Source organism: Podarcis raffonei, chromosome 13, assembly GCF_027172205.1.
Source record: "Podarcis raffonei isolate rPodRaf1 chromosome 13, rPodRaf1.pri, whole genome shotgun sequence".
In the NCBI taxonomy this organism is placed as follows: Eukaryota; Metazoa; Chordata; class Lepidosauria; order Squamata; family Lacertidae; genus Podarcis; species Podarcis raffonei.
In genome coordinates, this window is record NC_070614.1 from 39,415,202 (window position 1) to 39,429,512 (window position 14,311).

General features: G+C 45.0%; 2 protein-coding genes across 16 annotated transcripts in view; one reads left to right on the forward strand and one right to left on the reverse strand.

Annotated features, from left to right (window-relative positions):
* MVP (major vault protein) overlaps nt 1-1,531 on the reverse strand; it is a 28,110-nt gene extending 26,579 nt beyond the window's left edge. For 2 of the 7 annotated variants that reach the window (XM_053363495.1, XM_053363502.1), the window contains exon 1: nt 1,097-1,531. The gene's annotated coding sequence lies outside the window, so the exon portion shown is untranslated. Of the gene's footprint in view, nt 1-794 lie in introns of all 7 variants that reach the window. The other 5 variants (XM_053363493.1, XM_053363501.1, XM_053363492.1 and 2 more) reach the window with 3 other exon arrangements.
* On the forward strand, nt 157-13,761 carry MAZ (MYC associated zinc finger protein). 9 transcript variants are annotated; one of them, XM_053363536.1, is made up of 8 exons: nt 157-384; nt 2,374-2,589; nt 4,436-4,501; nt 5,426-6,216; nt 9,098-9,161; nt 9,396-9,567; nt 11,231-11,438; nt 12,443-12,548. In XM_053363536.1, exons 1-7 carry the CDS (start codon nt 349-351, stop codon nt 11,416-11,418), a joined length of 1,533 nt encoding a protein of 510 aa, XP_053219511.1. In that variant the 5' UTR covers nt 157-348; the 3' UTR covers nt 11,419-11,438; nt 12,443-12,548. The 9 variants fall into 9 exon arrangements, with proteins under 9 accessions (XP_053219511.1, XP_053219515.1, XP_053219512.1 ...); XM_053363540.1 differs by having other exon boundaries at nt 2,374-2,463; XM_053363537.1 differs by having other exon boundaries at nt 2,377-2,589.
* Nucleotides 13,762-14,311: the final 550 nt, after the last annotated feature.

Genomic DNA, 14,311 nt, shown 5'->3' on the forward strand with positions numbered 1-14,311 from the left:
CCAATCAGCAAGCACCACACGTGGGGGCCTTTTGTACGATCCCGCGCACGTCGGGAGCGAGGACGGCAGCCCCACCCAATCGCTACCTGCCGCCTTCTCCATACCCCCTCTTCACCCCTCCCCGCCCAGAGAGGCTGTGGCGCCGGGGGGCGCGCGCGCGCAGAGGGGGCCAATCAGCGTGCGCGCCGAGGTTTCCTCGCGCCGCTGCCTCCTCGCTCTATCCCCCCTCCCACCTTCACTCCCCCCGCCCGCGCGACGTTGCTGCTGCTCCCCACTCGCTCCCCCCTCCCTTCCCGACCCCCCCTCTCGCCGAGCTGAACCCCCCCTCCCCCGCTCGTTGCCGCCGCCATGGACCCGAGCAACTGGAGCAGCTTCATCTTCCAGGTAACCCCCCCTCCCTTCTCCTCCACCTTCCCCCCTCCCTTCTCCGCTAAAAAAAGGGGGGGAGCGCGAGCGGAGAAGGACAAGGGAGCGCAAGCAAGAGCTCTAGGCTCCCCGCTCACACCCTCCCTGCCCCGCCCCTCCCCTCGGGAATCCCAGCGGGCGGGGGCCCTTGCGCGCGCGGGCCAGCAGGGCGCACTCAGCACGCGCTCCCCCCCCCCCCCGCCTCGCGCTGCCCCAACGGTCACCTCCCTCCGCCCAGCGCAGCCTTGCGCTCCCCCTACCCCCTCGTTCTCTACGCTCGCTGTGCCCAGCCCCTCCCTCCGCCTCGCGCTTCATCTCCCTCTCGCCCCCACCAACGGTCACCTCCCTCTCGCGCTCGCTCTGCCCATCCCCTCGCGCTTGTCCCCCACCTTTTTCCCTGCCAGTTGCTACCTCGGTGCCTCCTCGGTCCCACTCCCAGTGATCCTGCTTTCCAAAATGCCCCCCCTCAGATACACACGCACTACAGCTGCCTCGCCCTCTCCAAGGCTACACGCGCATAATCCTCTCTTCCCGTCATGCCCCCACAAAATAAAATGTCCTCCTGCCATAATTGCTTTCCCCTCCCCAAAGCTGTGCCCTCTAGGGGTTTCTGCCTAACACCAGTGCGAGTTTGGCCACACATGCCAAGGAGAGGCTTCATGCTCATTTCCTGGCCCCGCTATTTACGTACCCTGAAGCGCAGGCACAAAAGGAGGTAGCTAGGTGTGACCTTTGGCAGCCAACAGGTGTAGTGTTGGATTTCCCACCTGTTTCCTGCCTACCTTTATGTGTGGACTCCTAAAGGGGCCGTCTCTGGCCATTAAAAAATGCAGGGAGATGACCCCACTTCTTTCCTCCTCACCTACAAATGCATTATGATATAGATAGTGGCTGTATACATGGTGGGAGGTACATTACCTCCAACTTTTCCTGTGACCAGGCATGTGTGGCCAAATTTTGTCAAGATTGCATGAGGCCCCTACTTCCCCACCCTTTGGAGCTCCTTGTCTTAACCTCCTGCTTCCACTTCTTGAGCCTCCCTTGCAGACAATTTCCTCTTTAAACCTGCAGCCCCACCTCCCCAGCCACCTCCCCTTTCCAGTTTCTGACCAAATAATAACCTCCTGCCTGCTGCTGTCACCCTTGACTCCTTTCCTGGGTAATCGCCCTCCCTCCTAGGGCTTCCTGCCAGGGTTTTCCCTTTGCAGAGTTCAGCCTCAGGCCTTCCCCTTTTTCAGATATGCAACTACTGTTCTTGCTTTTCCCTTAATGTCTCTCCTCTTCTAAGTCAGAGACATGGCTCCCCTAGTACTTCACCATCATGTGTGTGGTTGGGGAGGGAATCTCCCAGGCATACACCTTAACATAATGCTGTCCCATATCTACTGCTGTTGGGAATCCCTTGCCTACCGTTTTCCCCATTCCTGAAGAAAAGTAGACTCTCCTAGTATATGCCCTCTTTTATTCCATACTTTTGTACACAATATTCAAACCTTCATCTTGGACCAGTGTAGCAATTTATCTTTACAGTCCCATACCTTACACCTAGCTTTCTGTTCTCCCACAAACAAACTTTCCTCCTTTCCCACACCATGGGAAACCAACTAAGTTCTGCTTAGAGTAGACCCACTGAAATTAATGCACCAGAAAGGCATATCTTATTAATTTAAATTGTCCCACTTACATTGGATTCAACCCCATATTTTTCCTGTTGTAAACCATAACTACTCCACACGTACATACAGTGCTTGAATTTACTTGGGTCAAGCAATTGCTGCTCTCTTTACATCTTTCACCTCATCACTCATAGTTCCTGTGGAATAACCAAACACACTGATTTCCTACAATTACCTATTTCTCTCTTGCCGTCCTTTGAATTTAACTCTTGAGTTCCAAATTTGCTGAAGGGTGGGGAGGATTCTTTTTCCTTTAAGGTTCCCTAATCTTTCTTTTTTCCTGTCTCTTTAGCAGAGTCATACACAGAACCCTCTGCAGGTTGGGACCGAAATCCAGTCCAGATTTTTTGCTGCTCAGGGCTGCAGTCAAAGCCCCTTCCAGGTGAGCTCTGTCTGGGCACCAAATGGAGAGCGATGGACCCCTTTGAAAAACGATATCTACTTGAGGCAGCTGCATCTCAGTGCTGGAGACCAAAATTTTTTATACGAATTGCCTCAACCTCAAAGGGTACCCTGTACAAATACTTGATTTTAAAAAATAATTTCTGTATTTCTTACTGTAAATACTGTTTTACACTTATTTAGCCACTCTTACTTGATGTCAGTCACTTAATGTTTATTTTTATTTGTTTACTTTCAGCATTTATATACCACCCAATTAACCATGTCCTCTGGGCAGTTCACAAATTAAAATCAATAAAATACAACTATATTCAGTCAATTAAAATCATTACAGAAGCAGCACCAATTTTTAAAAAATAGCATAAAACAGTTGTGGGACTGAGGCTCTGAAATAATGATTTGCCAGAGACCACCCAATAAAGCTTGTGCAGAGTTTTAAAGCCAAGTACCCTTATGTTAAAAGAAACGGTCCCCTTCTCCCAGTTCTCAGTTACCAAACCCATGAAGTTAATCTGGTGCACTTCAAGTTTACTCTGAATTAAAAGTTAAAGTTTTACTGGGGCCAAGAATTCTGCCTTGCTGTGCAGATATTATCTTGGTTCTATTTAGATTTGTTTTGCTTTTATTATTATTATTATTACTAGCCTCATATATCCCATACTTCAACAGGTAACAAATTAAAACAAAATAAATTATTATTGTATAACTACCCTGATAGGCAGCTTTATCCCATACACATTTTTCCCGAAGTAAGTGTCACCATGTTCAGTAGGCATAGGATTGCAGTTTAAGGTCAGCCCTTCCCTCGTTAACTCTATACTTTAAAAAGCAATCTAAATCAAAGTTTTATTGGGTAATATCTAATTAAATCATACCCTGAGTAGACCCAGTGAAATCAACTGGTATTACTTAGGTTCATAGATTTCAGTGAATCTGTTCTGAGTATAACTAATGTTGCATATAGCTGGTTGTTTTGGAAGCTACCCAGACTTGGATGCTGACAGACCTGTGCCAGAGAAAGAACTATTTGAACTTCACTTACAGATAATGCTCTAAATTGAATTTAAAAGGTCGTGAAGGAACATAACCAAGACAACTGTATTTTTGAATAATAACAGATCTCTGAAATGCTAGATTGAACTTAGGTTTATGTAGTGGTTTGTCATTTTTCCTGATAGCATCCCTTGTTCCATTTTTCTGACCAGTGTGCAGAGATTAAGGGGTTAGTCCTTCACACATTTTCCTGGGAATAAGCAATACAAAACAAAGCATAATTTACTTCCAAGTAACTCTGCCTAGTTTCTGACACATATGACTTGACCTTGGTCACAAATCAGTGACTGAACAGGAATTTGAATTCAAGTCTCTTCTTAACTTCACATCTGTAGAAGTTAAGAAAGACTGTCACTTCATGATATGGTAGTTGTCCTTACTGTTTTCTGATGGTGATGGGCACTAGAAAGTCTTCTAGCCAGGCAAGCCAGTACCATGGGTCCTTATGTATTTCTTTGTTGCCTGGAGTTAAATTATGTTCATCACCTTATATAGCTAATGCACAAAAGCTGCTCAGTGAAGAGGTAATTTTTGGTTTGTAGAATTTGGAGTGAAAAAATTTAATCTCTCTTTGTAAATGTGAAAATCACAAAGTAAAACGGCTTAGTTTGGACCCATGGATTGCCATATATGGACTGAACATATTTTCATTGAAATTGATTTCTAAATTGTTAGCATTTTTAAAAGAATACTTTTCTAGATTTTAAAAAGGTTTCAAACACATTTTTCTCTAATCCTGCGATTTATTTCCTGATTGAAAATTTTGGGAAATATTTTGGCTAAGGAATAAGAACAAATTGGTGTCTAAATGGTGGTTGGCTCAAATCTATGCATTTCTTCTTTCTAAAAGCCTTGTAAATAAGTTTACAAACATTGCTTTTCTGCCATGTTTTTACTAGCACACTAGGGATGGCAGATGGACAGAGAGCTTTGTCCCTCCTGCATCAGTTAGCTGCATTTCTCTGGTAGGTGCACAGGAGGGATGGAAAACTCCTTTCCGAGACTACTCACTTGCCTGCATAGAATTCCTTCTCATGGCTACCAGGCTAGTACTTAAATAGTACAAAGCTGCATCAGCCATATATGTAATGAGATATTGTAGGCTGAATTTCTTTTCTAATGTGTTTTTTTATATTCTGCTCATACTTGGAACTCCCATCCAAGAGAATGATCAGGTTCACACCTGATTAGCTTCAGGCATGCTGTGGTTTCCACACCATTCACTGGCGTCAATTTTAAAGACTTATGATATGTATTATTAGAATGGAGGGTACACATTTAAGATAGGCAGAAAGCTATCCCAGATAAAGTTTCTGTAATCCAGCTTTGTAAACAGCCAATCATCCAGTTGCCTTTGACACACAGACAACCAGCAAGAAATGTTTAACAAACTGGAACCTGGTTGTCCTTCTCCCACCTGTAAACGTGCAGATGCATGAGAGCAAATGGGCTAGTAGTTTCTGTGGTTAGAGTTAGGGTGAAGCTTCCAGTACACTTAAGCTGATGGCACTGTACTGAGCTAGATTTTCCAGACTTAGTAAGAAATACCCAAGTTTTCACTTTGCAGGGCATGATATCTGTAAAAGCAGAGCTCTCCAACTCTGAGATGCCCAGCTCTTTAACTTGAATTCTAACTATTCAGTGGAGCTGGTGAGTGTTTGTAGTGAGTATTCCTGCTTCTCCTTCCATAACATTTGGTAAATAATAATCCAGCCCACCTTAGTCTTCCCCCACCTAAGATGAGTTCAAGCTAGTTTATGAGAGACGGATGCTTTTGAAATGGGAATTTACTATTCCATCCACTCTACAAGTTTCTAGAATACTGTAGGCTTTCAGGATTCATTGTTCATTACTGTATTTTTCAAGTATAAAATCTCTTTTCTGTTCAGACTGCCACCACAACAGCCCCTCCCCAGCAGACAGCCACCCCTGCTGAATCCCTCCAAGTGGATCTCCTTCCAGTCTTGGCTGCAGCCCAGGAAACAGCCGCTGCTGCTGCTGTGGTTGCTGCCGCTACTGGCTCCGCACCATCTGCTTCCACAGTAGACACGGCCGCTTTGAAGCAGCAGCAACCTTCTGCTTCTGAGGGTGGTGGTGGGCAGGTAGCACCATCCTCTCAAACTACACAAGCCCCAACCTCCCAGGCGGCTTCTGCTACGCAACAGCAAGGTGATGCCCAGAAGAAGCCCAAGAGCAAAGGTCCCTACATCTGCTCCCTGTGTGCTAAAGAATTCAAAAATGGCTACAACCTGCGGCGCCATGAAGCCATTCACACGGGGGCCAAAGCTTCTCGCGCTGGACCCACGACCATGAAGATGCCCACCATGGTCCCCCTCAGCTTGCTTAGTGTTTCCGCCATCGGTGGCACAACAGCAGCAACACCTGCCCCTGCCGAAGGTGCAGGAAACACAGCAGGGTCAGGAGCAGGGCTGGTGACCACTACAGCATCAGGCAAACGCATCCGGAAGAACCATGCTTGTGAGATGTGTGGGAAAGCCTTCCGGGACGTCTACCATCTCAATCGGCATAAGTTGTCTCATTCAGACGAGAAGCCCTACCAGTGTCCTGTCTGCCAGCAGCGATTCAAGCGGAAGGATCGCATGAGCTATCACGTCCGTTCGCATGATGGTGCTGTGCACAAGCCGTACATCTGCAGCCACTGTGGAAAGAGTTTCTCTCGGTACGAGGGATTCAAGGGTGCAGGGAGGAGGCAGTTCAAAGGGGACTTGTTGCAGGGCTTACGTGAGGAAGGTTGGCTTTTAGAAAAGGTGTTTCCCCTTGTGATAGAGAATAAGCTTTAGCAGACAACATCCTGAACCAGTGTGAGTTAGGATGGCACTATTAGACTAGAAGCTAACATTAACTGATTGAGGGATGTCTGGGGGCGCCTCAGGATCCCTTCCCTTTGCAGCTCTTGCCATAACTCAAATTCCTCCAAGGCTAATCTTGACTACCTTGGCCATATAAGAGGTTTTCTAAGGGACACCAGCTGGTTCTGGTTCTGTGGGAGGACTCCAGAACAGTAAAGACCGCATGGGAAATCCATCCAAATCCCTCACCAGTTCCATTCCTAGGAGCAGCTAACTCATTGCAGTTCTTACGTACCAATCCAGATGAACAAACAGGACAGAAAGAAAGGAAAGGGGAAGCATGTGAAAGCACATATTTTCTCAATTGTGGTTCTCTGTCTTATTTTAAGTTCGCAGTGTATAACCCAAACCAGAAAATTTCCCCAGTCCTGCCACTAGTACTTTTGTATCGTAATACCAAAGAGTGTTAGGCAGTGTTTCTTTCTGACTACCTATAAAATGCAACCATTAACAAGAGGCTTCTAACTGGGATTGAGGCATCGACACCCATGAGAGGTAAGTGTAGACATTCAAAGAACCTTCACAAAAGTGCAACAAGTGGCTTTCATAAAGTATTGAAAAGAAACAGGAAAATATAAATATAACCCCACAATTTGATATTCAGGTCAGATTCAAACATGTAGAAATAGCATAAGACTTCTCCTTGACTTTGTCAACTCAACAGACATGTCCATGTTTCATTGTTCCTCCGTGTAAAAACAAATCCCTGCATGTACTGAACTAGCATGTTAGTAAGAAACTAAAAGCTTTCTTGACATGCTAGCTTTTCATTCAAGGGATTTGTTTTAACAGGGAGGTACATTCAAACATGTAGTCCTTCACCTGCAGTCTGAAGTGTACAGTTCAAGAAGTGCCAGATCTATGGAATTCCTTTGCATATTAATTGGCTGTTAGCTCAAGCAACAGACAATGAGGTCAGCTTGTGGGGAAAGAAAACTTCACATTTCCAGAATTAAACATTTGCAAATGTATTTAGTAATTGCATTGTCACCATGCTGGCAGCATAGAACACAAATATGTTGCAGCCTGATTAGAAAGGCTCTGTGACCAGGTTTCTCCCCCTTTGCTTCTGAGATTTTCCCAGAATTGCCGTTACATTTGCCAGCTTTTCTGTACAACTGTAGAAAGAATACACTTGATCTTTAAGATAAGGTAGGCCTTCTCAATTCCTACACTTGGCCTAGGTTTTGTGTGGACCTGCAGTTGCATGGAACAGCAAGAGCAGCCTGTCCTCAAAATAGAAATTCCAGAGAAACAAATTAGTCAATAATTTCCCCATGAGCTTTAAATGTTCTTGTAAGCCCCCCAGAAAAAGCATGAACATAAAAAGAATGTGCTCAAGTTTTCTGATCTGACAGCCCCTTGTAGAAATGGAAGCAGGAGGACAGGTGTAGGTTGGTTGATTGGTTTATTAAAGTTGTGTACTGCACTATACCCATAGATCTCAGGGTGGTTCACGACATAAAATTACAAATTTATTTAACCTATTTAACAAAAAATTCTAGTAACATTCCAGGCTTCACAGCTCCTAGATGCCATAGAGTCAGGCTTCTGACTTGCAACAATAAAGGAGTAAACATGGGCTTTTAAAGAAATAACTTTAGAAATGCAACCTTTTTAAAGTAGGTCTTTAAAATATGAGTGTTGGTATGGTCTGATACATATACACTCAAGTCACACAGAACTACATAAAATACAGAGGACCTAACACCTGACTAGAATACACTGTTTTCTACACCCTTTTTGTTTATTTTGTTGGGTAGAAACTACTTGAATATATCCAGAATTTCTTTTCATCACCACAAGGGATTGTAATTTTAGCAGCAGAAAGCACATAAATTACACATGTGCTGTAGAAATTTCCTCTAGGCAAGCTAGCTATGTATATTCAAGGTTGCTCCCATTTTTTAACACTGCACTTTCTTACCCTTTCAAATAAGTGACAACCTTTATTTTATTTAGCAAAATTTATATGCCATTTTATTGTAACAAAACCTCTAAAAGGTTTACAAGAATATTAACAACAAAGCTAGTTAAAAATAAGAAACGTTTAAAAAAATTAAAATCAACTCTAAACTAAAAAGACATTAAAACATGTCAGCATCGTCTCAGTTCTAAGTTTACAGTTTCTATTTTCAGCTTGCTTTCTAATGGAGGGTTCCCTGTAAATCAGTTGGATTCTTGAGTGTCAAATCCTTTTCTGAATTGTTTTCCAGCTTAGGTTTTATCAGTATCTGTGACTAATCTGTGGCTAATTAATAAACCATTGAGTGGATGAATTCCCCAAGAACATTTCTGTAGGCACATAGTCTCCCTCACTCATCTTGCCTAGACTCACATCAGTGAATGCTTAAAAATGATGAATTAAGCCTGTTAAAACTATAACTGGCACTTTTTAATGACAGAGTTATTGTACTGTTAACAGCTGCAAGCTAACTGGCGTTTAAGAGGAACAGCTTTTCCAAAAGAAGCATATTCCTATGCATCTGTTAAAAGCAGAAAAACTTTACCAGTAAAAGAAACAGGGACAACCCAGCTCTAGGAGACATGCAACTATAGCAACATAGTTGGGATTGAGAAGGAAAAGGAGATTAATTTAATAATGAGGGGGACATGGACCTTTATAGCAGGGAATGAAAGAGAATTCCTCAAGAACAGATCACTTACTTGAATATTTCTGTCCTCCCACAGTCCGGACCATTTGAACAGCCATGTGCGGCAAGTCCACTCGACAGAGAGGCCCTTCAAATGTGAGGTACCTTCCCCCACTGACAGTATTGCTGTATCAACTCTCTACTCCTTCCCGTTATTTAATTTGTCCCCAATAATCTGCCTGAGTTTCTGGTGCAAGAGAAGGCAATGTCGGGTCCCCTGTACTTAAAGGGAACTTTGCACGTTCTCAAGTCTCATAGTCTTTGGTTGCCTTGGGAAGTGGGCTGCTGTAGGCAAAAACATTTCCGCCATGATTCCTTTCTCTCTGTTTCTGCAGACATGTGAAGCAGCCTTTGCCACCAAGGATCGGCTGCGTGCTCACACAGTCCGTCATGAGGAGAAGGTGCCATGTCACGTGTGTGGAAAGATGCTGAGCGCCGCCTACATCACGGACCACATGAAAGTACACAGCCAAGGGCCGAATCATGTCTGCGAACTGTGCAACAAAGGTAAGAGGACAGGGCTCTCTGTGAAAATATCTGGAAGTGAGAGAAAAATACTTAGCCGTCTCTTCTGGGAATGCTAGCAGTCGCACAGTACAATCTGATGTAGGTTTTGTAAGAATTAGGTTTCAATGGAGCTTACTCCTAACTGCATTTGCATAGGATTCCAACTTTAATTGGTACTTGCATAAGTGCTTGCTCCTTTATAATATGGTTTCTCAGCATATCAGCCAGAGTCATGTTTGAGACCTGCTTCAGGTTATTTCATTTGCAGTTTGAATTAGATGTGGCTGGTTTTCCAGAAGCTTTCAAGCAGACCTGCCAGGCTGTCATTAACCTCAGCTCAGCTGAACAGCCATGGATGGTGACCCACCAGGGCCTTATAGGTAGGGGGTTTATTATCCAACTGACAGGCTGCAGTATGTGGGCTGCATTCATCTTGGTAAGTCAAAGTTGCACATGCCTGCTTTAGAAGTAGTCAGCCGGATTTGATTCCTTTACATGTGATGCCAAACATACTCTCTGTGAGCATTAAATACAGAATTGCAGAAGAGGACTGACTTGATAAGAATATATAATAATGCCTTTGAAACAAGTTACGTTTGAAGGACCAATGTGAGACCAGGAAGCATTTTATTTTTGTTGGCCTGCAGCTGTTGCTCAGACTTCCTGCTTTATCGTAACAAGAAAACTGCTTGGCAAGACAGCTGGCTCCTAATGTTTTTTTCTCCATTTACATGTCCGAGCATCTCCTTAGTTCCATTTTGCCACAAGCTTAAATAGCTACACTGTACTGTGTTAAGTGTAGGATGACATGATTTATTGTATATAGTTAGCTTTGCTAATTCTCCATATATAGATGGAATCCAATGTGCAGGTAGATAACGAAACAGTATGGAAAGAGGACTGCTAATATTTGAATTGTGTGTGTTACAACTTTACCCATCTGACATACTTAGATGGGTATATTATTTTTAAATAGAAAACAATATCCTTAAAATAATTCAAAATAGGCTGAATAATGAATAATGTGCAGGTTAGTAAGAAAGTTTTTTTAAAATAATAATAATAATAATCTGCTTTTCCTTTGTGGAAACACCTGGATTATCTCACTGGATAATGTGCATAATCCATTATGCTTTACCCATATATTTAAAATAAAATCTTCAACATATTGTAGATAACTGGATTCTCAGAAGCATAAAGCAGCACTTTACTATTAATCACTTCTTATAATTCTTTTATGCCTTTTAAGTATTTCATATTGCAGGGAATATAGGTAACATAGATTTGCTGTGGGGCGGGGGGAGAAAATCTGCTTTCTTCTTCTCATCCAGCTACATCTGGTCTAGGATTACAGCTCTGATATTTTTGTGTTGAGTCTTAAGTTCCTCACCTTTACTTCCTCAATGCCGCGATGCAGCTGCCCCTAGAGTGGGGTCTGTTGTTCAAACAGAGATAGCTTACCTGGTGGCAAGATGCAGCCATCTCTGGGGTGGAGAAGCTGCCTCTTCACCAGGGAGCCCTGTCGCAATGGATCTTTCACTAGATGTTGAGACGCAGCCGCCTCTAGGGTGAGGCACAGCCAAGCATTACAGGACACTGGAGTACGTTTTCAGTAGACCGGACACTGACCTGGCTGGTTTTTGTCCTTCTCCCCCTCCCGTAGGGTTCACCACAGCGGCCTACCTCAGGGTCCACGCGGTCAAGGACCACGGACTGGCCGCCCCGCGGCTGGAGCGTTTCCTTTGCAAGCTGTGTGGCGTGCACTGCAAGACCCCGGCTCAGCTCAACGGGCATCTGCAGACGCACGCAGGAGAAGGGGCTGCGGCCACTGAGGGCCAACCGCTGCGGTGAAACGCTGGCCGGGCCACCAGGCAAGAGCCGCTTCCTTCTGTCCTAGGGAATGGGGAGGGGAGGCCCATCTGTCCCATAGGGTACCCACGTGTCCTTGTATTCTCGGTGGGAGACGGAGAACCCCATCTCCCCTGGGGCGGCTGCATCCTAAATTAGCATCCCTCTGCCAGTGTTTAAGTGCCTGCATATTGCAGTGCCTATCTTGGTTTGGATGCTTATGTGTGACTCAGGATCCTTTTGCAGGTTCATCTAAAGAGGATAGAAGCAGGATTGAGCTTTCATTTTTTTTAAAATGAAAAGGTGCACATAATCGTTTGAATGTTTTATTTATCTGAATACTGTTTTATTTTTCCAAAGTCAAAGGAGTTCTTGTACCTTTAACAAGAAATATAGACTACAATTAATATTTTGAAGTTAGCAACAGACAGGGCACATTGATGGGTGTTTTGTCTCCTTTTTGCCCTTCATTACTTTGTCTCCTGTCCAACATTAGGCGTAACTGTTGCTTTTGAGACACAACTGATCATGGGGCAGCAGTAAGTGAATCTATTCCCATGAGATGCTGTAATGTAGTGGGAGATTTTCTAGCCCCACTCACTGCTATGGATGTATTCCCTATGTATCATGCATCTTGGAGAACTGTGAGAGCTGGAGTCCCCTGAGAAAACTTTTCTGTGAAAGTTTAACCTTTATTATGCATTAGGACAACAATTTAAGTGATAAACCCCAGTTAGCTGTATTGTCTGCGCTTAATTTCAAGTTAGAGCTAGTGAGTTTTTTCAACCTTGCTTTATTTTTCAGCCTTTTAAGGAAGGGAACTTCCCTGCAGGACATGGATAAATATGGTGCTTTGGAGGAAGGGGCAGCTGCATCCATCTCTTTCTTACTTCGTGAAACCAGCTGTGTCTTCTACTCCAGCTTACAGCAGGGGGAGGGTGGGAGGAAGCAGGCTACACAACTGTGTTAATTAAATTTCTGAGGGTGAGAAACCCCTTTGACTTTGTACATCTGTCTTCCTCCACAGGTACGGGTGAGGTCTGCCCCCTCGCGGCAGCCGTCTCGGCCCCACCTCCCGCCGCCGTCACGGTGCTGCCCATGGAGGGAGCTTCGGTTGTGAGCCAAGCCCTCCCCACACAGCCCTGGTGATTTCTGGGAGTGGGGAGGCAGAAGCCGACCCTCCCAGTCCCATCCCTCTCCCTCACTGGCAGCTGGAGCCTCCAAGCCCAGATGAATATGCAGTGGCCATATTTGGGTGTTTAATTTAATGGTGGTTTCATTCATTCGCTCCCCTGCCTGTGCTCGTAAAATAGTGGTGCTGGGAAAGCACCTGCCCAGCCAAAGCAGCAGCTCTTGTTCAGAGGGCCATGGAAGGGCTGTGTGTGCATTCAGAGAGCACCCTCGTTTTATTGACTCCCCTGCTCTAGTCCCCTTAACGTCTAGCCCCACAAGAGTCCCATAAACCCATGCATCCTCTCCTGTCCTTAGCCAAATAGCTACAGTCTTCGTCACCATGAGTCTCTTGCTCATTCCAGCAGTGCTCCCCATTGCCCCTAAATCAGCTACACAAAAAGAGTGAGACAATGGGACAGGAAAGACTTAACAAGCTCAGCTCAGGAACAGAATGAGGAGGGCTCAAGGATGGGATATCTGTGGGACAAAATTGTGGGGCAAGATTGCAGCTGGTGGCGGGGGGAGGCCAGAGTTGGGAATAGAGTTGTGTTGGTTGAGGGGTTGACAGAACTTGGGAAACCCAAAAAGAAGTTAGAAGGGGGATGAAAATCAGGATTGAGGGGCATTGTAGGTGCCAGGAGCTCAAGTCTGGGGTGGCAGGGGGCTGCAGTGGGATGGGATGGAAAAGGATTGGATTTCTCCATGGCTTCAGTGTGGAGTGCCCTCCATTCCCCTGCTGAGGAACTGCTCTGAATTTCCCTCCTTGCCCAAGCACCTCATTCTTTCATGGTGTCTGTTTTAATGCTCCATTCCCTGAGCTTCTCTCGTGATTCGTGTTCCAAGCGTGTCAGCCCCCCACACCAAGCATTGATGCCCCACCCGCTGAAAACCTTTCTTGTTGCATGCAGCCCCCACAGTTTGGGGTTAGAGTCCTTGCTTTTTTGTATTATATATATTAAAAAAAAATCCCCTGACATTTAAAATAAACTCCCTTTGTGGTTTTTTTTTTGTTTTTGTTTTTTGTTAACACAAAATGTAATGAAGCTGTGTCCATCTATCCTTTCTCCCTGTTCCCTCCCTCACCCCACATCTTTCCTTCTCCCATGCACCCTTTCTGGATCTGTGTCTCAACAGCAAAAGATTTTAGTAAAAACATTGAAGGAAAAAAATCCACACTCTTGTCTGTTTATTGTCAGACCGTTTCTGTGTCACTTTGAGTGTAAAGGGGGAAGTATTACATTTGCTGGTCTCTCTTGCTCTGCCTACCTCCTTACACCATCAGAATCTCCTCTCAGGACCTTTATGCCTATTTAAAATGTCTAATGGATCTGGCACCAGGTCGCAATTCTCAGCTCTAAGTGGGTTTCCCAATGCACTTCCTTGCTTCCTGTGATTACCCAGGAGGATCTCTTCTCTTTTTTTCATGGTTGCTGCATCAAACTCCCCTTTCTAGGAGAAGGAGCAAATGCTGCCTTGTGGCTGGACATCTGGGTGGTGGTGGCGGCGGCGGCAGTGGCAGTGGGTTTTTTTGCTGGTTGGTAGACAGCAAATGCTGCACTGGAGCTGTGGCATGGTGTGAGCGAGGCGGGTTAATTGTGGGCTCTTTCCTCCCTCCCTTGTGCAGCAGCCGGGGCAGGTTATAAATAATGGATGAGAAACTGGAAGCGAGAGATTTTATATAATTTTCTCCTGGAGGGGGAGGAGGGAGGGCTGTGGAGCCAGG

What these genes read in the sequence shown, in the direction of transcription:
- MAZ (XM_053363536.1), top strand. Translation starts at nt 349, where the DNA reads ATGGACCCGAGCAACTGGAGCAGCTTCATCTTCCAG. An exon ending in GGAGCAGCTTCATCTTCCAG is followed by an intron (nt 385 to 2,373) that starts GTAACCCCCCCT and finishes CTGTCTCTTTAG; the next exon opens with CAGAGTCATACACAGAACCC. An exon ending in CAGTTAGCTGCATTTCTCTG is followed by an intron (nt 4,502 to 5,425) that starts GTAGGTGCACAG and finishes TTTTCTGTTCAG; the next exon opens with ACTGCCACCACAACAGCCCC.